This window comes from Zalophus californianus, chromosome 17, assembly GCF_009762305.2.
Source record: "Zalophus californianus isolate mZalCal1 chromosome 17, mZalCal1.pri.v2, whole genome shotgun sequence".
In the NCBI taxonomy this organism is placed as follows: Eukaryota; Metazoa; Chordata; class Mammalia; order Carnivora; family Otariidae; genus Zalophus; species Zalophus californianus.
The window spans coordinates 28,519,592-28,547,287 of NC_045611.1; the positions used below are offsets into that span (position 1 = coordinate 28,519,592).

The 27,696-nt window shown below is 42.8% G+C and overlaps 2 protein-coding genes across 2 annotated transcripts in view; both read right to left on the reverse strand.

Moving 5' to 3' along the window:
- The window catches only part of LPCAT2 (lysophosphatidylcholine acyltransferase 2), a 67,669-nt gene that overhangs the window by 14,678 nt on the left and 25,295 nt on the right, over positions 1-27,696 (reverse strand). The window contains exons 9-11 of the mRNA XM_027619867.1: positions 19,615-19,697; positions 17,355-17,480; positions 13,252-13,405 (exon numbers count right to left, since the gene is read on the reverse strand). Coding sequence (XP_027475668.1) covers positions 13,252-13,405; positions 17,355-17,480; positions 19,615-19,697 — 363 coding nt within the window. The remainder of the gene's footprint in view (positions 1-13,251; positions 13,406-17,354; positions 17,481-19,614; positions 19,698-27,696) is intronic.
- On the reverse strand, positions 1,460-2,913 carry CAPNS2 (calpain small subunit 2). Its single transcript, XM_027619868.1, has one exon. The coding sequence runs from the start codon at positions 2,456-2,458 to the stop codon at positions 1,706-1,708; it is 753 nt and encodes a 250-aa protein (XP_027475669.1). The 5' UTR covers positions 2,459-2,913; the 3' UTR covers positions 1,460-1,705.

Sequence of the window (27,696 nt, forward strand, 5' to 3'; positions counted from 1 at the left end):
AGGCGGATGTGGTCTCTATGCTCGGCTCTGTGCAGAATTATACGCGCATGGTGTTTCATAAATATTATATGATGGTGACGATGGTGAGAGCAGAGGCCAAAGGCCAACCTCTCCTAATTTTCACTGGGGATTTCTCACCTGCAGCTGTGGGCTGTTAACAGGAGAGTTACATCAGTTCCATAGTTAAACTTTCCTCTAAACGAGTCAAAAGAGGAAGGAAGAATTTATTTTCAAACTCGGGAGGACCCCCTAAAGTAGCCCTTGGAGAGAGAGGGAATGCACTGAGAGAGAAGCAGGAGGGATGGGAACCAATTAAATAGCAGGCTGGGGGCAGAGGTGGGGTGACTGAGCGCTTGCATATGCAGCCCTTCTGGCTGAGTCTACTTCCCCCAGGATTCTGGATTCTGCCCGCCCCACCATAACCGCCTGAATCAAAATGATAGAGCCAAACCACGGGCCATACACAAGAAAGGGTCGACTGCCCTGGCTGGTGACCTTGGCTGCTTATTGGAATCAACTGGGGAGCTTTAAAAATGCTCATTTCCAGGCCCCGTCTCTAAAGATTCTTCTTCAACGCATTTGGAGTGGGACTCGGTTGTCAATATTCCTAAGGAGCAATCCCTGTGATTCTGAACCGCAGTCCGGACCGAGAACCACTGTAACGGTCAACAATATTTATATATCTTTATATATCTCTGTATTCCTTTATATACCAAATAACTGATCACTGTATGCTTTTCCCTTTTTTCTTCCTCCCCTTCTTTGCTTACGTTTCCTCTGTCTGCAGTTTTCCAAGAGGAACAACAACAGCAAACATTCCTAGCTCTGAGGCAGGGCAAGACATGACAAGAGCTGGCCAACATGCGCTGGGCATGCCTGATTTTGTATGAAGCACATGTAAGAATGACTGAGAGTGACATTTTGGACTACGGGCCCACCCTTCATTCCCCAATGCCCTGACCCTCTTTACAGATACATCAAAACAAAACAAATTTGCTTCATGCTTATTTGACTAGAGAAACAGGACTAAAGAATTCTGGAGTTTTAGACCGTTGCTCCACCATTAAAAACATATGTATAGACTTCCCTTATGTGAAATTGCTTCTTTTCTCATTTCTGAACCTGTTTCTATACAGTTAAATAGGTTTCCAGGAAAACACTTTCTCTTTCTTTCTTTTTCTTTCTTTCTTTCTTTCTTTCTTTCTTTCTTTCTTTCTTTCTTTCTTTCTTTCTTTCTTTCTTTCTTTCTTTCTTTCTTTCTCTCTCTCTCTTTCTTTTTACTGAACTTCCTTCTTCACCTTTTTAAAGGGAAAAATAGATCTCTTGAGGGCTTTCCAGGGTTTTTTCAAGATTTCATTCTCAATAACAACAAACCCTGTTCCTTGGAATTCACTCACCAAATAAGCAATGCCCTACTAAAATCTACTCCATGGAGGCTCTGCCCCATGCGCCTCCCCCATCACATATATATGTCCATATACATCCAGTATCTCAAAGAGCTGACATACAAACCACTCAGAACATTTTTCATTAAAAAAAAAAGAAATCTGTTTTAATTAAGCGCTAAAAGGCAGCCCCAGTTCAGAAGCACGCAGGGAGGTGTACGAGCTCGCCGGAAATGACAGCTCTGGGACAGAGTATCAGCCACAGTGAGGACTGCATGGCGAGGCTTTCAGGAGCCCTGTCCTCCGGAAGGGCGCTGGCTTCAGGAATACATGGTCAGCTGCAGCCATTCCTGGAGGGACACTCGAACAAGGCCATCTGCATCTCTGTCCAGGGATCTGAAGGCACGGAACATGCCATCCAGGCGGACCAGGCAGCTGATGAAATTGTTGAAATCCATGCTGCCATCTTCATCGGCATATCGGCGGACGATCATTTGGTAAAGTTGTTCGTTTAGCTGGAAACCCGCTGCCTGCAGAGCCCCGAGCAGCTGAGAACTTCCCAGGGACCCAGACCGGTCCCTGTCATATTGCTTATAAACGCACTGCCACTTCTTGATGTTGTTCCAGAGGTACTTAAATTCTTCGAAGCCCAGCTTGCCTGTCGTGTCACTGTCCATCACAGACACAATGCTCCGGCAGGTGTCAAGGCTAAAGCCGCCAGTCTTCAGGTCCTTGTGCTTAGAAAGGACTTTGTTGAGAATATTCATTAGGTCGGTGGCACCCACCTCCATGTCTGGTCCCGCCAGCTGGGCGAACTGTTGCCGAAACCGACGAACTTCCTCACTTTCGTTGGCCTCCACGTTGGTGAAATGCTGCTGAGTGGGAGGTGGTTCTGGGGTGTACTGAGCTCCTGCAGCCTCGCTGATGAAATTCACAATTCCTCCAACTATCCCTCCGATATTTCTTCCTCCCCCTCCTCCTCCTCTTCTCTGACCACCTCCTCCAAGAAGGCCTCCAAGAGCTTCTCCAAGGCCTCGATCGGCCCCTTCCAATAAAGCCTTTGCAAGAAACATGTTTTTGGTTTAATAAGCAAGTGTAAAAGCTGTTGATGTCTTGGAGATGGTGTGGAGAGATCTGAAATGGAGCCTCATTAGCTTACAGGTGGAAGAACTGGCTTTTCTGTACCTGCTTACATGGCGCCACGCCCCATGGTCCCCTCCTCCTGAAAGCCTGACTTCCATTAGGTCCTAGCACCCGCCAGATTTTAGAGGGCCTCAAAAAAATATTCGTGAGTTATTGTGTGGATGACGAATTACAAGAAATAATATTTTAAAATGTAATATATTAAAATACACACTTCTGTACATCACCAATTTCTTGGCCCCTGAAAGATGACATGCATTTTCCTAATCGGAGAAGCTAAATGACTCCAAGATATCAAGAATTTCTTTTCTAAGGAATATTTATTGTTAGTGCAGAATGGGATTCCTGGGCATGGGGAGGATATTTCCCCAGTCCCTTTTCTTTAGCGAAGATTCCCCAAATCCAATGCTCTTAAGAAAAACTTGGGAGGGAGGGTTTTATGATGCAGGATCCCCAGGTCCCATCCTCAGAGATTCTGACTCTATCGTCTGCTGTCGGGCTAAGGATCTACATTTTTTGGAATCATTTTTGGAGTGTAACAGACACATAGAAAACTGTACAAGTCACAACTGGAGAGCTCAGAGAAGTTCACACACTGTACACACCTATGTCATAACAGCCAGATCAAGAGATAGAATATTACCACACCCTAGAAACGCCTCCTGCTTTCGAGTTACTCTTCCCTCCCAAGGGTAACCATTACCTTGACATCGAATACCATCAACTGATTGCCACACCGTAAACAAAGGGAATCATACAGTATATACTTCTCTGTGTCTTGTTTTTAAAATTTGAATTAAAATTTCTAAAAACTGTGGTAAAATACACATAACGTGGAATTTACCATCATAACTATTTTTAAGAGTTCAGTTCAGTGGCATTAGGTACATTCACATTATTTTGCAACTGCCACCACCGTCCACCCCCAGAAACTTTTTCATCTTCCCAAACTGAAGCTCTGTCCCCGTTAAACAGTAACTCCCCATTCCCTCCTCCCACTAGACCCTGGCAACCACCCTCCCACTTTCTGTCTCTATGAATCTGACTGCTCTAGGGACCTCACATCAGTGAAATCGCATAGGATTTGTCCTTTTGTGACAGGCTTATTTCACCTAGGACAATGTGTTCAAGGTCCATCCGTGTTATAGCAGGTGTCGGGATTTATTTCCTTTTTTAAAGCTAACTAATATTCCACTGTATGTATAGAGACATTGGTTTAACCACTTGTCCGTTGGTGGATGCTTGGGTTGCTTCTACCAGAACTGTTGGATCATATAGTAATTTGGTTTTTATTTTTATTTATTTATTTATTTATTTAAGATTTTATTTATTTATTTGACAGAGAGAGACACAGTGGAGAGAGGGAACACAAGCAGGGGGAGTGGGAGAGGGAGAAGCAGGCCTCCTGCAGAGCAGGGAGCCCAAAGTGGGGCTCGATCTCAGGACCCTGGGACCATGACCTGAGATGAAGGCAGACGCTCAATGACTGAGCCACCCAGGAGCCCCAGTAATTTGGTTTTTAATTTTTTGAAGAACCACCATACTGTTTTCCACAGTAGATACACTATTTTATATTTCTACCAATAGTGCACAGGGGTTCCAATTTCTCTATAGCCTGGCCAACACCTTCTTTCCTTCCTTCCTTCTTTCCTTCTTTCCTTCCTTCCTTCCTTCCTTCCTTTCCTCCCTCCCTCTCTCCCTGACAGTGACCATCCTAATGGGTATGACGTGGTAATATCTCATTATGCCTCCTTCATAATGATTCAATCTCATTTGTTAGGTATCAGAACTTGGATTCAGTATTTAGGAGACAAAGGTGAATACATCAGGATTGCTGCGCTCAAGGACTGAGAACACCCACAGAAAACTAGTTGTAATTATAACCTAATGTCTATATTCACATTTCTACTATTTTTTTTTTAAGATTTTATCCATCCACTTGTCAGAGAGGGAGAAAGAGAAAGAGCACAAGCAGGGGGAGCAGGCAGAGGGAGAGGCAGGCTCCCCACTGAGCAAGGAGCCTGACATGAGACTTGATCCCAGGACCCTGGGATCATGACCTGCGATGAAGGCAGACGCTTAACCTACTGAGCCACCCAGGCGTCTCTCACATTTCTACTATTAATACTAAACTATTACATTTGTATATAGTATTCTTTGGTATTTAAGTTTCATAGCAGTCCTCTGAAAGACAAAGTATGTGTGATAAGGAAAGAAAAACTCAGGGAAGGTAAGCTACTGAGGAAAGGTAGTATGCTATATCATCAAGCACTGTGGGTGCCCAAAAGGGGAGCAATGAATTCTGCCAAGGAGAACATTTACCTACATAAGAGATAATGTGCAGGCCTGACTACAGGCCAAGCCAGAGTTCTCCAAACAGACAAGGGATGTGAAGGGACAGCACAGTAAAAATACAGAGGAGCTAAATGATGTGTGGTCTTTAAGAGGCAGTCCAACGTGGTGACGGGGCTTTGCTGGGCATGACAGTGGAAAAAGGTGGATCGGCAGAACAGACTCAGACCGGAAGGGGCTTTGAACTGCCACGTGACGATCGGTCTATCAGTGGGAATACCCAGGCTCAAATATGAAGTCAAAAGGAGATGAGATGTGAAATTATGTTGTACAATTTCTAGAATGGAATGATTGTTCTAGCTATTGTTTGGGAGAGAGCAGTAGCTGGGGGACACTGCTCTGTTCAGGGCACGGGAGCAACGTCTCCTTCTGCCACACTCAGGGGTTTGCGTAAAACTTTCCAACCACTGGTTTTATGACACAATGACTCCAAAAACTGGTCTCCTGGGCACAATGAAATGGCCTCTGTGAGCATCAAAGGCCAAATGTCTTCCTTCACCACACAGAAGAAAGTGCCACAAAAGGACTGTCTTCCTTTAAGGGGATCACAGGGCCATCTGGCCTCAGACAGATGTAAACCCATTCATATGAGCTCCTCTCAGAGGAAATTACATGGGCTTTGTTTTTATAATATTGCAAATTAACTTGATAGCAACCACTGCCACATAAAACACGCCTCCTCATGCCCAGCTGAAGTGGTTTTCCCTGAGGTTTAAATCCAATTCCTCTCATTTATTTTCTATGAAGATGGAGGGCATTTGGCTAACAGTTTCTCATAAGCCATCCTAGAATAAAAGACTCTTATTAGATTAGCAAGCCTTTTCTTCTCTGGACTACTGAATCCCCCAAGGCTATTTATTAGAACATTAATTGCAACTTTGGTTGCCATCTGGGGGAACTCTACTGTCTGGATCAGGAGGGAAAAAAGAGTAAGGAGGGGACACATCTGATGAAAAATTTAGCCTCCATTTGAGGGGGAAAAGTTACTGAATTTAAAAAAGTAAACAGAGAAACATGAATGTTATTAGCCACATTATTCATGATGGCCTCAGTAGAAACAACCTGAACGTCCACCAACTGGTGAATAAACAAAATGCGATGTGTCCATATAATGGAGCACCTTTTGGCAAGCAAAAAGGACAAATTACTGATACATGCTACAGAGTGGATGAACTGCAAAAACATTATGAGAATTTGACAGAAGCCAGACACATGAGACCATCTACTGTATGATTCCGTTACCTGAAACATCCAGAAAAGGCAAATCCACAGAGACAGAAAGTCTTTCTTCTAGACCAGGTCTAGAACCACACCAAAGGACTTAGAACTGTCATGGTTGCCTAGCGCTGGGAGACAGCTGGTGACAGGAACTAACACTTGATGCCACCAGGAGACTCAATGGGGTAATGTTCTCAAGCTGATTTATGGGGATGGTTACACAACTTGGCAAATTTACTCAAAAAAATCATTGAATTGTAGGCTTGAAATGGGTGAGCGATAGGATATGTAAACAGTGCCCTAAGAACCCATATGTATGTATAAAGTAAATGTATAAAGAAGTCCATATACATATATGGTCAACAGTGACAGTATGAAGTAAAAAGGATACTGACGAGCCGTTCTAGTCTCAGTCCTGTAACTAACCATGCTCAAGTGTAGCCTTGAGCATGTCACTTCTCTCAGGCCGGCCACCTTCTGCAAAATGAGGAAGGTGGGCAGTTGGACTCGAAAGGCCCTGTTAGCTCTAGAATTCGGGGAGTCTAGATCCTCACGTGCTCTGAAATGGTAGCAGCAGCATCCCTCTTGCCTTGCATTTCTTTTCCTTCTCGGGCCCAAGTGTTTTCATGCTATATGTTGATTTAACTTAACCTTCCTTTTTCTTGGGTCTGATTCCACCACTTTTAAGGACATACTTACCCTTTTCCCCGCTTTGACGTATTGTCTGGTTTTCACAAGTATTCCTGGTGGCACCCTATGCTCCTCCAAACAGAATGCCAAGGTGGGTGTGCTGAACTCAGAAGGGCATACAGCTCCCACTTGCAGCAAAGCCTTTCTGTCAAGGGGGGCTTTCACCCAATTGCGGCATGATCTGGACCAGACCTTCCTAATTTATTGATGAGGATGTCATGTTGGATGAAATCAAAAGCCTTTCTAGAGCCCATATAGATAATATCTATTTCTTCTTCTTTATCATCTTGGACCGTCACTCTGTCATAGGAGGAAATTAAATTGTCTGACACAATTTGCTCTTTACAAAGCTCTGTTCTTTACTTCCTTATGCTCATGGAGGAGGCCAGTGATTGCTCACTTGTGCTTATAAAAAAAAAAAAGTTAAGCTTTAACTCATGCAGCCTCCTTTCTGTTCCTTCTAAGCATCTCCTAGGTATACCTGCATGGAGGAGCCAAAAATAAAGCGTATAATGCTCACCCTTAAGTGGACATTTCTAATGTAACAACATTCGGTGAGAGAAAATACTGTAATGTATTGAATGGAGGAGCTAAGCCAGCCTGAGGCATGGACAGGGAAATGGTCAGACACATAGGACCACCAAACATTTAGGACAACTCGTATGACTGCACAGAAGGAAGGTTATAGTCTTTTCCTGTTAATTGCGTCATATAAGTTATGGATAGATTTCACATAACAAATCCTGATGAACCGAGATTGCAATCAACAGTTCTTTTCACATGAACTATGAAATACTATATTACAAATCAAACCTGAACTGGAAATTTAAAGGATAGAAGACTTCACTGTTGGTTAGTGTTCACCTCTGCCACTGTAGACAGAAAGCAGGTTTAAGGACTGATAGATGGACTGCAGTCAGTCCTTAGAGGGACCACTGTTAATCTGTAGGATACCCCACATCTGATTCAAAAGCGATCCTCTGAATCTTTATTCTTGTCTGCTGTCTGCCTCTTGCTGATGCCCTGCCTCGGTCCTACTAGCGTCACACTATTTGTCTTTACAAATGAGAGAGACTGGTTTCTAACTCCTCAGCTATATATAGTTTAGCACGAGCTCATTGCCTTTTTTACCAATAACATTGCAAAACAGACCACCACCTGATAAAATTTAGATAGCTGGTTATTCTTTCCATTCTGTAAAATAATTTTGAAAACTGTCATGATTTTCCCTTTCAGCCTTCTAATGGGTACTTAGTTCTTCTGGCATTTACCACATCCTTTGTTTAACTGTTAGGCAGGAAAAGTGTTGTGTGTACTTTAGCACTTTGACAATCCGGCATTTTCGGCTATTGTAAACTTCTGTAGATCTTTTATTACTGTTTCACATTATGTGGAATGAATGCGTCTCTTTATCCTGAGTTCTTTCCTGTCTGCCTGGTTCTTGGTATTCGTTCCAGCATTAAATCCTGAGTGCCAACAATAACAAGCATCTTTGCTTGCCCCTTCCTGTTGGAGAAGGTAGGGTGCTGTAGCGTGCAGCTTTTCTGCTCATGCTGAGAGTCGGGACAGGGCACTTTCTTTTCTTATTTTAAAGATTTTATTTATTTGACAGAGAGAGACACAGCGAGAGAGGGAACACAAGCAGGGGGAGTGCGAGAGGGCGAAGCAGGCTTCCCACCGAGCAGGGAGCCCGATGCGGGGCTCGATCCCAGGACCCTGGGATCATGACCTGAGCCAAAGGCAGATGCTTAACGACTGAGCCACCCAGGTGCCCTGGGACAGGGCACTTTCATGGCTTGGGTGACTGCGCGTAAACAGAGAAATCTTTCTGAGTGGGATAAGATGAACTTTTGTCTTTGGTTGTACAAGCTGCCCTGAAAGTTTGGGACCAATCGTGCTGCGAAGTAAAAAATATTTACTATCTGGTTCTTTACAGAAAAAGTCTGCTGACCCCTGAAATATGGCTTGGCCACCAGTGTGTATGCATACTGCGGTGGGGATGGGCGTTGATGAAATATTAAGCTGAGTCTATCAGGAGATGCATTTAGAAGAGATGGGACTTGCCGCTAGTAAGGGGTAAGAGGCAGATAACATGGTGCCTAGTCAAGCCAGCAACAGGGGTGAGCTGCGTCCTGAAGTATTTGAGGACTCTGTCTTAGAGGTACATCAGAGACTGCTGGTGGGGCAGCGTGCGGCTCTGCTCAGGAACACGGCGCTGAGGGAGGGTACAATGAATAGGCGTGTTGTTTACGGACGTTCTGAGACATGGTTAGAACTGTAAAAATGACTGTGTTATAATGACTTCGGTTTAGCCAGCGTTGTTTCTTAATCCCATGAAGGAGATACTTCAATCCCTTCTGGAGTGCTGGCAAAAAGTCTAGTATTTAAAACTGAATTAATGAATATAAAAAGTGTCGAGACATGACTGTTTTAAACTATTGTCCCAGCCTTCAACTCTGACTCCTCTGGACATCCAACCAACCCAAACTCGTCCGACGCGGAGAGTTCAGGATACAGTCGTAAAAAATAAAGAAGCTAAATTCAATGCGAAGATGAAAAATTTCCTCTTTCTTTTTCAGAGAGATAAGACGTCTCCAAAGGAAATGATCCTAAACTAGTAAACTACGCCATGTTTTGAATGGTGGACGCCATGTTTCTGTCAGACCTTACTTGTCATCACATCCGCCGAGAGTCTGAAGGGACATGTCAGGTTGTCAGCAGGAGCTGAGGAGACAGTGTATTTTTTAGGGACAAACTGAGCCAAGACCATTATGAAGTCTTTATAGACCAGCCAAGAATGTCATGGGAAGAAAGAATAAGGGAATGTGGAGAGATCTTCAGGTCTTTTCCCCATCCCCCAAATCCCGACACCCCCTCATTAGACTTGGGGGAAAACAGAGAGCCTGAGGACAGCTGTCTGCGCTACAAAAATGTACAGCTGCTGAAAGAGCCACAGGAACACCCCGCCCTTTCTCGTTCTCACCCTTCCTCCCCGACCCCCCACCCCTCATTAAGCATTGAGTTCAGCAAGATAAGCTACTCTGAGAGAAACAAACTATGGCATTACCGAACTTCTTGTCTTTCCCATGGAACATTCCCCAGCTAAATGACTTAAAAGAGACTGAGAAAACAAGCCTAGCCTGGGAGTTAAGGGCGTATGTGCCCGGGGCGTGGCAACAATTGCATAATTCGCCTTCTCAAAACAAAGCAAACCTTCACAGGCGCAGACATGCAGATACATCGGAGATGAAAAAGGACAGAAAGACAGACAAAGACAGAAGGAGGAAAGGGAGAAAAAGAAAGGAAGGAGAAAGGAAAGAAGGAGAGAAAGGAAGGTCCCATGCGTTAGTCCCTAATTCTCCGGGCTATTTTCTCTACCTTCCAGTATGTTGGGGATCAAAAGAAAAGTGCTGGAAAGACCATCTCATGGTCTCGAGTGAAAGCCAAGTCACACTCTACAAAGAAGTGACAAACACTCAGGGTTGTAAGTGATGTGTGAGCCGGTGGAAGCCGTCCATGCGGAAATGGGATTGGCCAACTTGGCTGCCGAGGCTCGCTGTATCCTCTAGTTCAGAGTGAGTCAACCCGGCTAACTGGGGGTGATTTTAATCCTTGTACTCTCCCCTCCCCGCTTCCAAATCTTCCCATCCTTAAGAGTGCCAGAGAAACGACGGGGATCATCAGTCACCAACAGACAGAACGGGTGTCCTAACATTCCTGGAATTGCTAGCGATGACACTTTGACACCTGAAAAGGGAGGGCAACCTCCATAGATCCTATTTCTAATGGTGATGGAAAATCCTGATGAGCCCAAAGTCTAAGATACGCTCCAAGTTTCCTCCTGGGTTCCTGTTCCATGTCCCATTTCCCCCAGCTCCTGTCCTCATTTGTCTATCCCTGCCATATTCCTTCCTGTCACCAAGTTCGTATTTATAGAATCTTCATTTAAAATCACTTGCCTGGTTTCTAGAGCCAAAAAAGGAAGATGCGACAACATAAAGCTCACAGAGAGACTGGTAATAGTACAAGTAAAAAGTGCTTCTATTTTCCCAACTTGTGTGGTTATAGCCAATAATTTACTTCTCCTTTCTCCTAAATCTTCATTACACTTTCTAGTACTACGACTGCGGTGGCACGTGATCGTTTCATGGACAAGGGAAGATGATCTGTGTGCTGCAAGCAAGCCAAGAACAGGGGACTGGGCACCACAGAGAGAAGGTTACTTCACTTCATCAGGCGGGAAGATGGTTCATCTTAGAGGTCACAGAATGAGTCATTAGGATCATGAGTATGCTCGGGGTACGGAGAAAAAGAAGCCCTGTCCTGGTTTCTGTCATCAAGCTATAATTTCTTTGCAAAATATCTTTTCCCAGCGGTCCATAGAGAACCAGGACTTCTGGAGCCAGCCAGGATGGAAAAAGCCCAGCCCATCTCTCCTTCCGATTACAATTAAAACCGCTAATCAAAATACAAAAGGCAACCACCTCTGGACAAAATGCCATAGCAGGAGGATTGGTGAAGAGAGCCAAAACTATAAAGAACAATCAGTAAGGCAGGATAATCACGGAGGACCTGAGGCAGTAGGACACCATCACTAAACCGTTGAAAGGGAAGAACTCTCAAGTCAATTCGATTCACAACAAATATGTCCTTTAGGAATGAATGCAAAATAAAGTCACTCTCAGATAAGACAAAAATAAGATCACAATCCTAAGTCTGTACCCCAGTGAAACGAAAGCCGAGATTTACACAAAAACCTATACAGGAATATTCATAGTTTGTACTCATCGTGGCCCCAAACTGGAAACAAACCAAAACGCTCCTCAACTGGAGACTGGATACACCAAGAATGGAGTGTCCATACAATGGAATGCCACTCAGCAAGAAAAGGGAACACATTATTGATACGTGCAACAACATGGCCGAATCTCAGATGCATTATGCCAAGTGAAAGAAGCCAAACTCAGAAAGATATACACTCTCTGATTCCATTTATATGGCATCTAGAAAAGGCAAAGCTAGAGAGGGAGTGATTGCTGGGGGTTAAGGGTAGGGCAAGGATTTGACTACAAAGGGATGGCTACACGGATGCTTTTTTGCAACTGTTTTGTATGTCGAATGGAGTGGTATTTACATGCTTCAGTGCATTTATGAACACTCATAAAACTGTCACCAAAAGAGTAAACTTTACCGTCAATTTTATATGTAAAAAAAACCTCACATATTAAAAATCAAGAACTTGAAATCTTGATACATTTTTCCTAAGGAAACGTTCTGACAGTTCAGGTATCTGCCTGTACTTACATATTCATAAAGGGCGAACAGTCAAGGTTTAATTGAAACCTTGTCATAAAAAGTTACTTGCAAATAAAATCTACTTGGTCCTCACATATTTTGAGGGAAGTCCAGAAGCCTTCAGGATAGAATAGTACCGTGCCTGTCATCAACGGATGAATTTTGACATAAAGATTTAAGTTCTCGCCAGTTATAGAAGCCTTTCCAATTCTATATAACAAACATGGTTTTATGGTTGCAATATTTATTTCTGACCTGATGTTTAAAATAACTAGATACCATCATAATTGTTGCAACACACACATATGGGCACGCGCGCACACGCGCGCGCACACACACACACACAATTATATTGCTGCTGCTACTACTACTACTACTACTACTGCTACTGCTACTACTACTACTACTACTGCTACTGCTACTACTACTACTGCTACTGCTACTGCTACTACTACTACCGCTACTACTACTGCTACTACTACTACTACTACTACCGCTACTACTACTGCTGCTACTACTGCTACTACTACTGCTACTGCTACTGCTGCTACTACTACTACTACTGCTACTACTGCTACTACTACTACTACTACTGCTACTACTACTACTACTACTACTGCTACTACTACTACTACTACTACTACTACCGCTACTACTACTGCTGCTACTACTACTACTACTACTGCTGCTACTACTACTACTACTGCTACTACTACTACTACTACTACTGCTACTACTACTACTACTACTACTACTGCTACTACTACTACTACTACTACTACTGCTACTACTACCACAGGGGAAAAACCAGATCATGAAATTAAACCTGGCCTCAGTCTTGCTTTCTCTAATAGTCACCTACCAATTCTTCTAATGCCATACTGATTTATGCTCCACGGAGACCGGCAGAGTAAAGATGTTTGCGTGCTATGGGGCGCCTGGGTGGCTCAGTCGGTTAAGCAACTGCCTTCGGCTCAGGTCATGATCCTGGAGTCCCGGGATCGAGTCCCGCATCGGGCTCCCTGCTCAACGGGGAGTCTGCTTCTCCCTCTGACCTTCTTCCCTCTCGTGCTCTCTCTCTACCATTCTCTCTCTCTCAATAAATAAATAAAAATCTTTAATAAAAAAAAAAAGATGTTTGCATGCTAGAGATGACGTTTTAACGTACCCTGTCAAAGAGCGCGAAGAGTTGTCTCAGGACATCTGAAACAGGCAGCTTCAAATACTCCGCAAATTCTTCAATTCCGATTCTCCCTCCTTTTGAAGAGCTTGCAATTATTGCGTATTCATCCAACTGCTTACGAATACCATCCCAGTCTAACCTAAACAAAGAGTCATAAATACGTGTCGTCAGCCCTTTACAATCCACATGGACATTTTGTGAACGGTGTTGTATTCATTTGTCTGAATATATAAAATATATATATATTTTTTAAAGATTTTATTTTTTTATTTGAGAGAGAGAGAGAATGAGAGATAGAGAGCACGAGAGGGAAGAGGGTCTGAGGGAGAAGCAGACTCCCCGCTGAGCAGGGAGCCCGATGCGGGACTCGATCCCGGGACTCCAAGATCATGACCTGAGCCGAAGGCAGTTGCTTAACTGACTGAGCCACCCAGGCGCCCCTATAAAATATATATTTTTATATACATTGTCTGAATATATAAAATATGTATAAAATATATAATATTTTATTCATTTGCCTTTTCTAGATGCCATATAAATGGAATCAGAGAGTATGTATCTTTCTGAGTTTGGCTTCTTTCACTTGGCATAATGCATCTGAGATTCGGCCATGTTGTTGCACGTATCAATAATGTGTTCCCTTTTCTTGCTGAGTGGCATTCCATTGTATGGACACCCCATTCTTGGTGTATCCAGTCTCCAGTTGAGGAGCGTTTTGGTTTGTTTCCAATTTGGGGCCACGATGAATACAATTGAATGAATACAATGATGAATTCATTCATCATTCATTTTAAGTGTTACATCTGAAAATGAGAATAAATAGAGTACTTATGGAATGTGTACACAGGCCTCTGACTTTTCTTGAAGGATATTAACAAGACCGATTTTCCCAAATACCTGAGGAAAAGAAAAGTAACTGAGAAGAGGAGCAATATGATAGAATAAGAAATGACTCATGAAAAGAAAATAAGAAATCATATTTTAATCTAAATATTACTTAGTAAGTCAATAGTATTTATTGGGTTGTTAAAAAAATATGCAATTCTTGCTTTCAACAGAGTTTCCAGGCTGATGATGAACTCAGATTGCACAAAATGTTGTGATAGGGAGATTCATTAGACAATACACACTTCCTCCAATGTTAGTTATGAAATATTAAAACACCAAAACACCAGAAAATGTACCATAGCCTACATCACATCCTGTCTTTGTCTTGTCCAATTAAACAGGTGACCTAACACATACTGCTTTCTTCTGTATCCAATTTCAGTAACTATCTAAACTTTTCAAATTTATATGAATATTGTGAATATAATATTAAAACATGTTTGTTACTTAGAAGATATGAATCATATTTGCACTATCAGTTATCAAAATATTATCTTCAAATATTGACCTTTAATACATAACTAGTTCTGTAGCTCTTTCCTTGGGAGGATGCCAAAGCCTACTGAATCAATATATTCTGCAAATCCCCAGTGGGGCTGAAAACAGAATGAACGGTAGTAAGAAGGGAATCGGGGGTGATACCTTTCACAGCAGATGGTTCTAAGGGGTTGTTCATAAAAGCACAAAGGGGGGTTTTTGCCTTAAAAAAATTATGTACCCTGAAGAAAAAGGAGATCTAGGGTAAGTATTTAAAATTCAGTGGTGAATCAAGGAGTCGATCCCATTTACAACTGCACCCAAAACCATAAGATACCTAGGAATAAGTCTAACCAAAGAGGCAAAGGATCTGTACTCAGAAAACTATAACATACTCATGAAAGAAATTGAAGAAGACACAAAGAAATGGAAAAACGTTCCATGCTCATGGATTGGAAGAACAAACATTGTGAAGATGTCCATGCTACCTAGAGCAATCTACACATTCAATGCAATTCCCATCAAAATACCATCCACCTTTTTTAAAGAAATGGAACAAATAATCCTAAAATTTGTATGGAACCAGAAGAGACCCCGAATAGCCAGAGGAATACTGAAAAAGAAAAGCAAAGCTGGCGGCATCACAATTCCGGACTTCCAGCTCTATTACAAAGCTGTCATCATCGAGACAGGATAGTACTGGCACAAAAACAGACACATAGATCAATGGAACAGAATAGAGTGCCCAGAAATGGACCCTCAACTCTAGGGTCAACTCATCTTTGCAAAGCAGGAAAGAATGTCCAATGGAAAAAAGATAGTCTCTTCAACGAATGGTGTTGGGAAAATTGGATAGCCACATGCAGAAGAATGAAACTGGACCATTGCCTTACACCACACACAAAAATAGACTCCAAATGGTTGAAAGACCTAAACGTGAGACAGGAGTCCATCAAAATCCTAAAGGAGAACACAGGCAGCAACCTCTTCGACCTCAGCCACAGCAACTTCTTCCTAGAAACATCGCCAAAGGCAAGGGAAGCCAGGGCAAAAATGAACTATTGGGATTTCATCAAGATAAAAAGCTTTTGCACAGCAAAAGAAACAGTCCACAAAACCAAAAGACAACTGACAGAATGGGAGAAAATATTTGCAAATGACATAGCAGATAAAGGGCTAGTATCCAAAATCTATAAAGAACTTCTCAAACTCAATACCCACAGAACAACTAATTCAATCAAGAAATGGGCAGAAGACATGAACAGACATTTTTCCAAAGAAGACATCCAAATGGCCAACAGACACATGAAAAAGTGCTCCACATCGCTCAGCATCAGGGAAATCCAAATCAAAACCTCCATGAGATACCACCTCACACCCGTCAGAATGGCTAAAATTAACAAGTCAGGAAACAACAGATGTTGGCGGGGATGCGGAGAAAGGGGAACCCTCCTACACTGTTGGTGGGAATGCAAGCTGGTGCAGCCACTCTGGAAAACAGTATGGAGGTTCCTCAAACAGTTGAAAATAGAGCTACCCTACGATCCAGCAATTGCACTACTGGGTATTTACCCCAAAGATACAGATGTAGGCATCCGAAGCGGTACGTGCACCCCAATGTTTATAGCAGCAATGTCCACAATAGCCAAACTGTGGAAAGAGCCAAGATGTCCATCGACAGATGAATGGATAAAGAAGATGTGGTATATACACACAATGGAATATTATGCAGCCATCAAAAGGAATGAGATCTTCCATTTGCAACAACGTGGATGGAACTGCAGGGTGTTATGCTGAGTGAAATACGTCAATAAGAGAAAGACATGTATCATATGACCTCACTGATATGAGGAATTCTTAATCTCAGGAAACAAACTGAGGGTTGCTGGAGTGGTGGGGGGTGGGAGGGATGGGGTGGCTGGGTGATAGACATTGGGGAGGGTATGTGCTATGGTGAGCACTGTGAATTGTACAAGACTGATGAATCACAGATCTGTACTTCTGAAACAAATAATGCAATATATGTTAAGAAAAAAAAGAAGAAGATAGCATGAGGGGAAGGATGAAGGGGATTAAGTCGGAGGGGGAGACGAACCATGAGAGACGATGGACTCTGAAAAACAAACTGAGGGTTCTAGAGGGGAGGGGGGTGGGGGGATGGGTTAGCCTGGTGATGGGTATTAAAGAGGGCACATTCTGCGTGGAGCACTGGGTGTTATGCACAAACAATGAATCATGGAGCACTACATCAAAAACTAATGATGTAATGTATGGTGATTAACATAACAATAAAAATTATTAAAAAAAATAAAATTCAGTGGTGGTCAATGCTTCTCTACAGGTCAATTCAGATTTCACCTGAGAAGGTCTGACCACCACATGGGAGTACCATCTAATTCTGTCATCCTTCTTGCAAGAGGGAAGCAGGACAGACCGACTGCTCTGAGACACTTCTGAGAGAGGCAGATCCATGCTGCTCCACATTGACTATCTCTCTTGGGCTCCACCTGTGACCAATACGCATGCTTCCAAGTTAACCGTTCTTGAGAAACCACAACTAGGTGAACTAAATGGGAGATGAATTCACAGCCCTGGCCTCCTTAATAAACACCACGTGGGTTCTAGAGCTGGGCATTAATGAAACCAGAGAAAAGAAACATATAAGATGTCAGATCTCTGGGGGACACCCTTATGAAAGTGTAGCAATTTAAAAATATACTTACTTCAATTTCCGGCTAATTTTGGTAAATTCCACCAACCCAGCTTCCATAGGCAATGTTAGCTGTCCTGCTGAAATCATTAATCTGCAGTCTTCATAGGTATGATCTGTTACAGGAATTCCCAAAGCTCTAAAAGGCATTTAAAAGCAAACAAATTCAATTTTTTTTTTAAAAAGGTAATGATTTTTTTCATCAGCCCTGAACTGGTCAACAAACAACAGCAAATGGGAAAGTATTTACTACTTTTCAAACCAGTAGCTTTGGCTTATTATTGCCAAAGAGACATATTTCTCTTCTGCACAGACTTCCTGTGGCCGAGTCTGCATGCTTCGGTCAGCTGGTCATTTGTTTGGTGTTTTAACTGTGACCATGACACTGGCTGACTTCAGTATCTGGGGAAAGCAAGAATACTTGAGTTTCATTCCAGTGGAGTGTCTTACCAACTGTGGACCTTTTGGCTCTTAACCTAAGCCTCACTTTTGTCATCTGCACATAGGAATAATTACCTACTGCACAGGGTTCTTTATTGTGAAGATAAACTAAAAAGGCCCGTGGAAGTGCCATTTACACAGATAAATGGCCTCTGTATATACGAAAGGGGACAATCTAGCCAAATCGCTTGCCATCTGCGTTTTTCATCTCTCAAAACTAGAGATGACTTCTTGCTACCTAACAGTCTTCCGAAAATACGAAAGAGAATGGAGAATAAGCTCATTATTTCTCCCAAACCTAAACGTCCTCCATCCTCAAAGGAGTGCATGAACCGTACTAGCCTCCCACCTGCTCAGAGGTCTAATAACGGACTAGATTTGAAAAAAAAAATAGATATTAATAACAACTTCAAAAGACACTGAGTGCTGAGAAAAAAGCCTGTGTGGTACATTAAATAATTTCTTGACGTTTCCTCTTCACAAAACTTTTATTCACAGTTATTCAGTGAGAATCATAAAGTTCTGTCTTCAACTGTATTTGATTTTGTTGAATCACTGCTAAGAACATTACATTTTCAACAGATGCAAAAGAATAAAATATTTTTTCTATCTACAACTAGGCTGTTTTTGATTAATAAATATTTTGGTGTAAGGGTATTTTTATTTGGGAAAATAAAAATTTTAAATATTTTAAATTTATAATTTATAATCCTAGACAGTAGAGATGCCTGTTAAGAGCTTGGGCTTGGGTCACAAGAAATGTGGATTTGAGTCCCAGCCCAGACCCTCACTATCTGCTATGATCTTGGGTGAACGATCTGTCTCTCTGAATCTCACTTTCCTGGCTTGGCTCCAAGAATTGCTGTGAAGATTATGCTAGATAACCCGAGTAAATGGGAAAATCAAGTAAATGTAAGTACACATAGTAGAAATTTTTTTGAGCATTTGAACACTTATGCTGTTGTGAAAATAAAGTTATTTTGCTGTGAAATATGAATCCGAGTATATATAATCTTGCTTATAATACCAAATTCAGCTATGAAGCTAGATTCAGATTTCTCATTTGAATTTTTACTAGGAATACACATTGCTGGCCTATCAGCACCAAGCCTACTATAGGAATGACAAGAGGGGGTTAGTGCCTGGCGTGGGGTGCACACTGGGAAGGCTCTAGGGCTGCCTGGGTGGTAGGACAGTATCACAAACATTTGTTCATTATAGGACGAGAGGTGATTTATCTAATCAGAGTCATGGCTAGTTAAAACTCCTTTAAGAGCAGGAAAATATTTGCTTTATGTTTACAATTTACAAATCTTAAATTTCCAGCCATCCCTTAATGGGGGTGACTTCCCCCCTTTTCTGTGCATCTATTGCCTTCCCCTGCAAACTTTCTCCTTTGTGTGGCTATAATCATTAATGCCCTTGAATCAGCCGGCATTGGCTGCTCCGTGGAGGCTGGGGCACGGAAGGCAAGCCACGAATGGCTCAGACACAAGGCTCTGTGTCACAGTGACAGACCAGCTGAGGAGAACCCACCCTGTGGAAGTCACGGGCTGGTCTCTTCTGCTTACTGAAGCCTCCCTGCTCTGCTTCCGGCAAAACCCTATTTCCATTAGTTTGGGGCTGCATCTGGAGAAAATATTTATAGATTGTCTTACTGACCACCTTCCCAGGCACACTGTTTTACTTACCAAAATGAGTTAGGGAATGAGGCCCTAAGGATGAAACCAAACAAAATAAAACAAAACACCCAAATCCTAAAACTATGCGAAATGCCGTTGACCAATCATTTAAAAACTATTTACTGATTGGGATCACATATAGACACTTACTCTGCCATTAAATTCCGGACTCTACCAGCAAAAACGACAGGATCGCTTTTTTCTTCATCATTTGGTTTCTGAACAGGCATAAACTGAAAGACAGACATACCTTTCCATCACAACTGTTGGGCTCAAGATGTTACATGTCACATATATTAATTTATAACCTATCTATCATTATATTAAATCCCCCACCACCTTTCCGGCACAAAGGTTATATGCTATCATGGAAAGAACACTGCTTGGACTCAGGGGAGCTAAGCTAAGCCCTGGGTCTTTCTGTGTGTTCACGAGGATGTCCCTAAAGTTTTCTTCACTGTTGCCTGGACTCTGACAAGAGGGCAATGATCACCCACTTCCCTGGTTGTGATGAGGATGAACTGAGCCAGGGCCTGGAATTCTGGAAGTTGTAAAGCTGGAGGTATGAAGATCTTCTTCTCCACACTGCATTTTCTACCGCTTCCAGCACTTTGTGTGAAAATGTTAGTATCCAAGTAGCTTATCTCTTATGGTTTATCTTCTCTACCCACTCCTGTGTCGGCCGTATTTTATCATTTGTTCAAATGTCACGTTTTGTCATTTCTTCTGCTTTCTTTTTTTTATTTTAAAGATTTTATTTTATTTATTTGAGAGAGAGAACAAGAGTGGGGAGGGTCAGAGGGAGAAGCAGACTCCCCGCTGAGCAGCGAGCCCGATGCAGGACTCGATCCCGGGACGCCGGGATCATGACTTGAGCCAAAGGCAGTTGCTTAACCAACTGAGCCACCCAGGCACCCCCTTCTGCTTTCTTCTAACCTTTAGTATTGGCTGTCTAGCTTTTGCTGAACACTGTTGTTTTGCTTTATCATTTAAAAATTTTTTTTTCTCTACTTGATATTCGGTGGTGCCTCATTGGTGCCGTCCTTGTTTTATTTACAGTTTTTGAACATTAATGAGATTTTGGTGCTATATTTAAGTCATTACATCGTTTTTGAGCACCTACCATATCCCACGCAAGATTAACAGGACTCTATTCCTGCTCCAAAAAAGATTCATATTTTAATAGGATAGACCAACACAGCATGTGCTAAGTATCATTACCCTCAATGACAGGGCTTAAAAGCTTCATTAAGTTAGTTTAGAGTTATACAGGTCACATGACCAGGACTCAGCCCAAGTTCTGTCGGATTCTAAAACCCTTGTTTTCCCCACTAAACCATCCTTCCTGGAGTATGAGAGCGAGGGATAAGAAATGATTAATTTGGCCAGGGGGCAGAGAAAAGCAGCCAAAGAGGCTTTACAGAAGAGCTAATACTTGATCTTGGCTTTTTGAGGATAAACATGATCTTGCCAATAGCTATTATTCATTGAATTCCAACTACGAACCAGGCACCATGCTAGGTGCTTTATATGCATTATTTCATTTCACCAACCCTCCCGATTTTCGTCACTAGGATTGGGGTTCACAAAGATTAAATGACTTGCTCAAGTTTTCATGGCCCACTTACATTCAACAAATACTGTTTAGGCACCTACTGGAGGCCAGGCACAGCATGAAACCCTGAAGACATGACAAGGAAACCCCTGCCGTCAAGGGGCCCTCCATGCAGTGGGGTAAAAATTATGACAGATGAGTCAAGTCCACCAAAAAGAGCTGCCAACCATTAGGCACCTGCTGTGTGCTGGGTACTTCATAAGATGAACTCTCAACAATTCCTGGAGGCCAGCTCTACCATTTCCATTTGGTGGGTGGAGAAAGGAGCCCGAAGAGGCGAAACAATGTAGCCAAGGCCACACCCCAGTGGCAGGACCGCGATTTGAAAGAAAAAGAAAGATATGTACAGATAACACCACTTTTGGACTCACGTGGACCTGTTTTCAAATCTCGTTAATCACGTTAAATCGCCTTTGGGGAAAGGGCAATTTGGAGATGAAGTTTGAGCAAGGGAGTGTGGTGACCGAGTCCAAGCTTTTGAGTGGAAACATCGGTGGTAGGGAATTGCTGAGCCAAAGAGGAAAAGGCTAAGAGCAGGGAGAAGCCCGGGAGGTTACTGCAATCACTCTGTGAGAGAAGGCAAGAGCGAGGAGAGGGAGTGAGGGCACAGAGGACAGCATGGAGGCAAGTGGCATTTTAGGATAACATGAATACAAATCACGGGAGAGCGCGCTGTGTGATATGCACCGTCATTAACCTTCTCTACCAGGGGAGCAGGGGCAGGCTGCAGAAAGAGCGCTCGGCCCGGCTGGGGCCTGGGCTCTGCCGTGAGATCCTGGAAAAGTTATTCAGCCCTGATGGGGTCAGGTCTGAATCAGGCTTGAACCACTGAGGTCACTCAGTGCCCTCTCTTGTCGAATGAAAAAGTTCGGCTCGATGATCTCAAAGGCCCTCTCCAACTGGAATTTTACGTCTAGCTCTCCACTTAGTATCAAGTTATTCTTCAAGAGGGAAAAATAAACTAAGCCACCAGAGGTCCCCACATCACTTATCTATCCAGAGCAACAACGGATCTTTGCAAATAAATATTTCTCAAAATTCCCTCCATCCTGGTCTAGATTTTCATCTCTTGTATTTGCTTCGTATGAAATCCAAGGAAGAAAATTCCATGTTAAAATCAATGTTCGTAAAGTCTCTAACAAAACAAAACGATAAAGTTTTAAATTGCCATATGATTCTTCATTTTTTTAAAAAAGCCACATGATTGTTTGTAACAACACTTAATTTGTAGGTTATAAAAGCACATCCAGACAACCCTGAAAAATAAATTGCTGCTACACTGTTAACCAAGCATAATACAGTGAACTGTGGGTTTAATTCCTTTTAGTGCAGGTAATGTTTTCCATAAAATGATTTTTAATAACTCTCATATGGGCATGACATTTTATTCTCAGTGAAGAAAATTCCACTGAGAGTACAAAATAATTAAAAGCCTCGATTTGACCCTCACGGGCCTTGGAGGCTCCCCGTGCCTCCTGAGAAGCAATACAAGGGAAATTCTCATAAAAACTCACTTCTCCTCGGGGCAGACCTTGCCCTCTTTATCACATTTCTATTTCGTATGTGGTCATTCAAGGCTCACAGCAAAAACACATCCTCTATTTGGGAAGGAAAATTGGCCGAAGACAGGGAAACATGATTGCCATCGTCCACGACTGTCCGCTAACACACAGCTCGATACCCTAGTGACTTCAGGACCCCCAGTTTTCCTTTCCACCTTCCTCTTCTCTCATTATCCTGAGTATCCACACAGATGGTTCATCTGACATGTTGATCTCTTCACCTGGTCACAGAAGTTTTTAGCTGTGCCTTGGCCTCGGTGACAATAACAATGACAATGATGCTCATCCCCTCTGAAGAGTTCTTGTTTACTTCTCTAACCCAGTCCGTCACAGCTGTGAGAACCTGCTGGTCACTCTCAGGACATGCTCGTCTCTCCTCCTCCACTCCCTCCTGGCAACAGCTGGCTGCCTGTCTTCACTGGACTTCAGGAGTCAGACACATCCATGTCGACCTTCTGTCACCTAGAATCTCCCCCTTCTGCCACACCCATGGCGCCAACCCATGATCACCTCTCCTGCTGTTGCCTTCCCATCCCTGTCCACTGAGGGATGCTAAAAGAAAGGTCCACAGTCTCATGGGTGGAATCTACTACAAATTCATGTTAAGTTCCACAGGGTCCTCACGGCTGCTTGAAAATTACGTTATTTTCCCAAGGTGACCATACTGCCTCCAGATACAAAAGTAGTTCTGTTTGTTTTACTGAAGGTCTTCCTTTATCCTTTCAATCATGCAAGTGTGCCCCCAGATGGGATCTTAATCCTGAGTCTGTTTCCTTAATGTCTCTGTGACAGGTGAGGATCAAGTGACTTAACATGAATCTCACTGCTGCTTGGGGTATGCCTTTTGGACGTGCCGCCATCATATTTTAATGTTTCAGACACAGTCCATGCTTCTCAGGTTGCGATTCACCTTTCCCCTCAATGGCACTTCACATTCAACGTTAGAAAGAAAACAGTGGAGGAGTTCAGGACATGCTACCCCATAATGTACCACTTTGGTACATTGATTATTCTGAGCTAAAGGCACTTGAAAAATGGCAAATGCAGGGAGAGGCTTTCTCTGAACTTCCCTTATGTGCCTAAAGTCAACTCCTCCAAAAGGAACTCAGTTGTCGGGAGCCTGGGTGGCTCAGTCGGTTAAGCATCTGCCTTCGGCTCAGGTCATGATCCCAGGGTCCTGGGATCGAGTCCCACATTGGGCTCCCTGCTCAGTGGGGAGTCTACTTCTCCCTCTGCCTCTGCCTCTCCCCCAGCTTGTGCTCTCTCTCTCTCTCAACTAATAAATAAAATCTTAAAAAAAAAAAAAAAGGAACTCAGTTGTCATAAATTCTCTCCTGGGGAGTTTCATCAAACAGGGAAGATGGACTCTTATCACAGGAGATGCGACTGGAGGTTGACATCACACCCAGACAAACTTTATCACGTGCTGTCATAGCTTCCAGTCTATTCTTCCCAGGGCCCATGTGTTGTTCCTAAAGATCACTGACTCTGCCCCGAGTGGCCTACATCTTCCCTCTCCTTTCTCACCACTTTTTGAGATATTCACTTTTTATTCCCTGTGACGCCCTTGTGCACATATTAAAAATCCATAAATCTGTATATCTTTTCTCCTGTGAATCTGCCCGTGGTGAGATTACTTCACAGATCCAGCTATGGAACTTAGGTGGGTAGAGGGAAGACTCTCCTTCCCCACAAAAGCCTATGTGCATTTCTCTAATTCTTCTCCATTGCTCCTGAGACAGGCTCCCAGCACCCTTGCCCTCCTCCCTTGACTGTGCTCTGGTCCTCTGCCTGCAGGCTCCGCACCGTCCTGCCCCATATAAGGGGGCGGCTAACGGATGTGTTTCCCATAGGAACACCCCCTTTGCCCTTCTGGTCCCACAGTGCCCCACCATCTCTTGGGCCGTAGGCTACGCACAAGATAAAGTCAGAATTCTTTGGCCTATTTTGAAGTCCATCCGCTATCCAGAGACAATCCTTCACATGAACACTCGGGACCAGTAAAACTGCTTTATTCATTGTTTCTTGACCACATCGAGCACATTCTTTTCTACTAAATAAATGCTTGTGAAAAGACTGATGAGTGATGATACTACCAACAGCCTTTTCTTTTTCCAGGGAACAGAAAAGGATTTTGATGAGTCAGTCTCAACAGATGTGCAGTTCTGGTTCGACCCATGATTGTTCTGTGAAGGCTTCAAAAGAGCAAATGCGAACGAAGGAAGGTATTTATGAACTAACATTTGCTGCCTTCTTCCCAAAAGAAAGGAACAATTTAGATGGTAAGCGAAATACAAGTGCATGCTTATTGAACACCTACCGTGTGCTGCCACTTAAGTCACCTTATTAAATGCTAACTACCCTATAAAAGAATTATTATCCCCATTTTCCCAGTAAGAACACAGGCCAGGGGAGGCTTAAGTCATTTACTCAAGCACATACAGGTCGGTAGTAGCAGAACTGGAATAAAACCCCAGCTAATACTCTTTTTAGTAACACTCCATTTCTTGGGGCACCTGGGTGGTTCAGTTGGTTAAGCGCCCAACTCTTGATTTCAGCTCAGGTCATGATCTCAGGGTCGTGAGATCAAGCCCGGCATCTGGCTCCACGCTCAGCGTGGAGTCTGCTTGAGTCTCCCTCTGCCCCTCTACCCCGACCCTGATCATGCACTCTTTCTGTCTAAAAAAATAAAAATAGATATAACACTCCATTTCTCTGCTACTACTTAGAAATTTCAGAATTCTACCAAGTTCCAGAAGAAATTAGTTTTGTTAGAACAAGTACATATATGGGTTTGTGTGTGTGTGTGTGTGTGTGTGTGTGTTTATGTGTGTGTATTTATGTGATAGAGGTTTTCTAAAAGGCCCATTCATTTTAGATTCAAAACTAAACCATTTGAGTGTGTTTGGATATTTAAGTAAACTATATAAATATATTTGAACCTTCCCTGAGTAATGAACTCTTTAGAGATTTAAAAAGTTGTTATCTATCTACAGGTATTGATCATAACACTCATTATTACAATCCTTTCCTAAGTCAGAACTTTTTTTTTTAATGAAAAACAATCCCTTTTGGGGTGCCTGGGTGGCTCAGTCGTTAAGCGTCTGCCTTCGGCTCAGGTCATGATCCCAGGGTCCTGGGATTGAGCCCCGCATCGGGCTCCCTGCTCCGCGGGAAGCCTGCTTCTCCCTCTCCCACTCCCCCGCTTGTGTTCCCTTTCTCACTGTGTCTCTCTCTGTCAAATAAATAAATAAAATCTTAAAACAAAAAACAACAAAAAAAATCCCTTTCTACTACTTATAGCAATGGATTGCCCCCCATAAAGTATTGTAGGTCTAATGCTCGCCACCTGAAGCTCCTTTTAAGCGTTACAAAGGAATTTTACTAAAACAAAATATGTTTGTATGCCTACAGACAACCATGTGTCTGTATTATAATGGGTGGCTCTGTGTACAAATGGAGATATATGGAGATACAGCCTATGAAGGAGGAAACAGACTGATGGTCCCTGTGAATGCCCTGTTTCCATTCATAAACCAGTTGCTGCCCACATAATGCCTGATAGTCTAGCTTTGTGTGGATTCTCTCTCATGAGATACAACTAGCAGGCTGTTGATTTATGTCCCATTTTGCGATGTTTCCTACTAGCTATCTTCTTCCTTATGCCCCTAAGCCATCTGCTTATAAAACCATACTTGTGAAGTAGCTGGCCAATAAAAGTAACCACTAAAAGACACTTTAAACACACCCACTAGGCCACTATGATCCAGAGAATAAGTTTCAGTAGACCTTCTGTGGACATACATGGTCTCATTGTTCACGGATGCTGGAAGACCAATTATCGAGGGCATGCGGTTTGGAACTGGTTATATTTTTAAGATTCAAGAGTCAAGAAAATAATGACCTTTTCAAAAAAAAGTCTCTGTCAAGGAAGCAGAGAGGGAGTGGGGAGAGGAGACAAGAAAAACACCCTTCAATATTATGCTCTCTAGATTTTAGCTATCCGATGATTCTGGTAACTACGGAGTTGGAAAATCATTATCAGTGAGGGATGACTTGTAAAAGATGAAGGCATAAGGCCTTCCACATCCTGGGATGTCCCGTGACTCACCAGGGCAGAGTGCCTAAAAGGACACCAAATGATCCACTCAAAGTTCATTTTAAAAACCACAAACCTAAGACCATATTCTTGAATGATACATCTTCAGTTAAGCTTACCTAATTAATATTCACAAAGTTCTAAAAACATATGTGAAAAAATAATAACTAGGATTTCCATCAGTTTTTTCTTTTTAAAGTAGGCTCCGTGCCCAGTGTGGAGCCCACGTGGGGCTTGAACTCATGACCCCGAGATCAAGACCTGAGCTGAGATCAAGAGTCAGAGGCTTAATCAAATGAGTCACCCAGGTGCCCCCGATTTCCAACAGTTTTAAAGAACACGGAGGTGGTAGTGGGCTGGGAGGGTGCTTCTGAGTAACTAAGTCACCTGACGTTGGTGCAACTAAGTGCACTGAGCCTTCCAGGTAAGCTACATGTGTGGCAGCTCAAGCCGGGCCTCCTCGGATGTGGTACAAAAGCCTGGATGCAATGCCCAGCTCTTGAGAGTCTTGAGCTGGGGTGTGGATACACCTAGCACCTGACGGGCAGTGGGATACAGTTTTCAGTTGCACCCAACCTGGGGGGAATTAAAATATTCAAAAGTCATAAAGTAGTGAGGAGTGCCCTGAATGAAAGGTAGCACCATAAATCTAAGAGAAATATAATTAAACTAAGAAGATGAAACTTGAAGGCCACACATCCCATCCTCTTGCCATGTATGGCAATTCTAATACATTGAATCTCACCAATTCTGCTATTTTAGACAGGTTGGAAGCCATTTTGTTTGTGAAGTTATCAAAGGGTATATTCTTTGCCAGGAAATATTATCCAGACAGGTCTAAGAGCTGGCTGGAGAAAGCAAATATTGCAATCGTAAAGAAAAAGAAAGAAAGAAAGAAAGAAAGAAAAAGAAAGAAAGAAAGAAAGAAAGAAAGAAAGAAAGAAAGAAAGAAAGAA

Bases quoted from the DNA above. Each gene is read 5' to 3' on its own strand.
- CAPNS2 (XM_027619868.1), bottom strand. From the start codon at position 2,458: ATGTTTCTTGCAAAGGCTTTATTGGAAGGGGCCGATCGAGGCCTTGGA.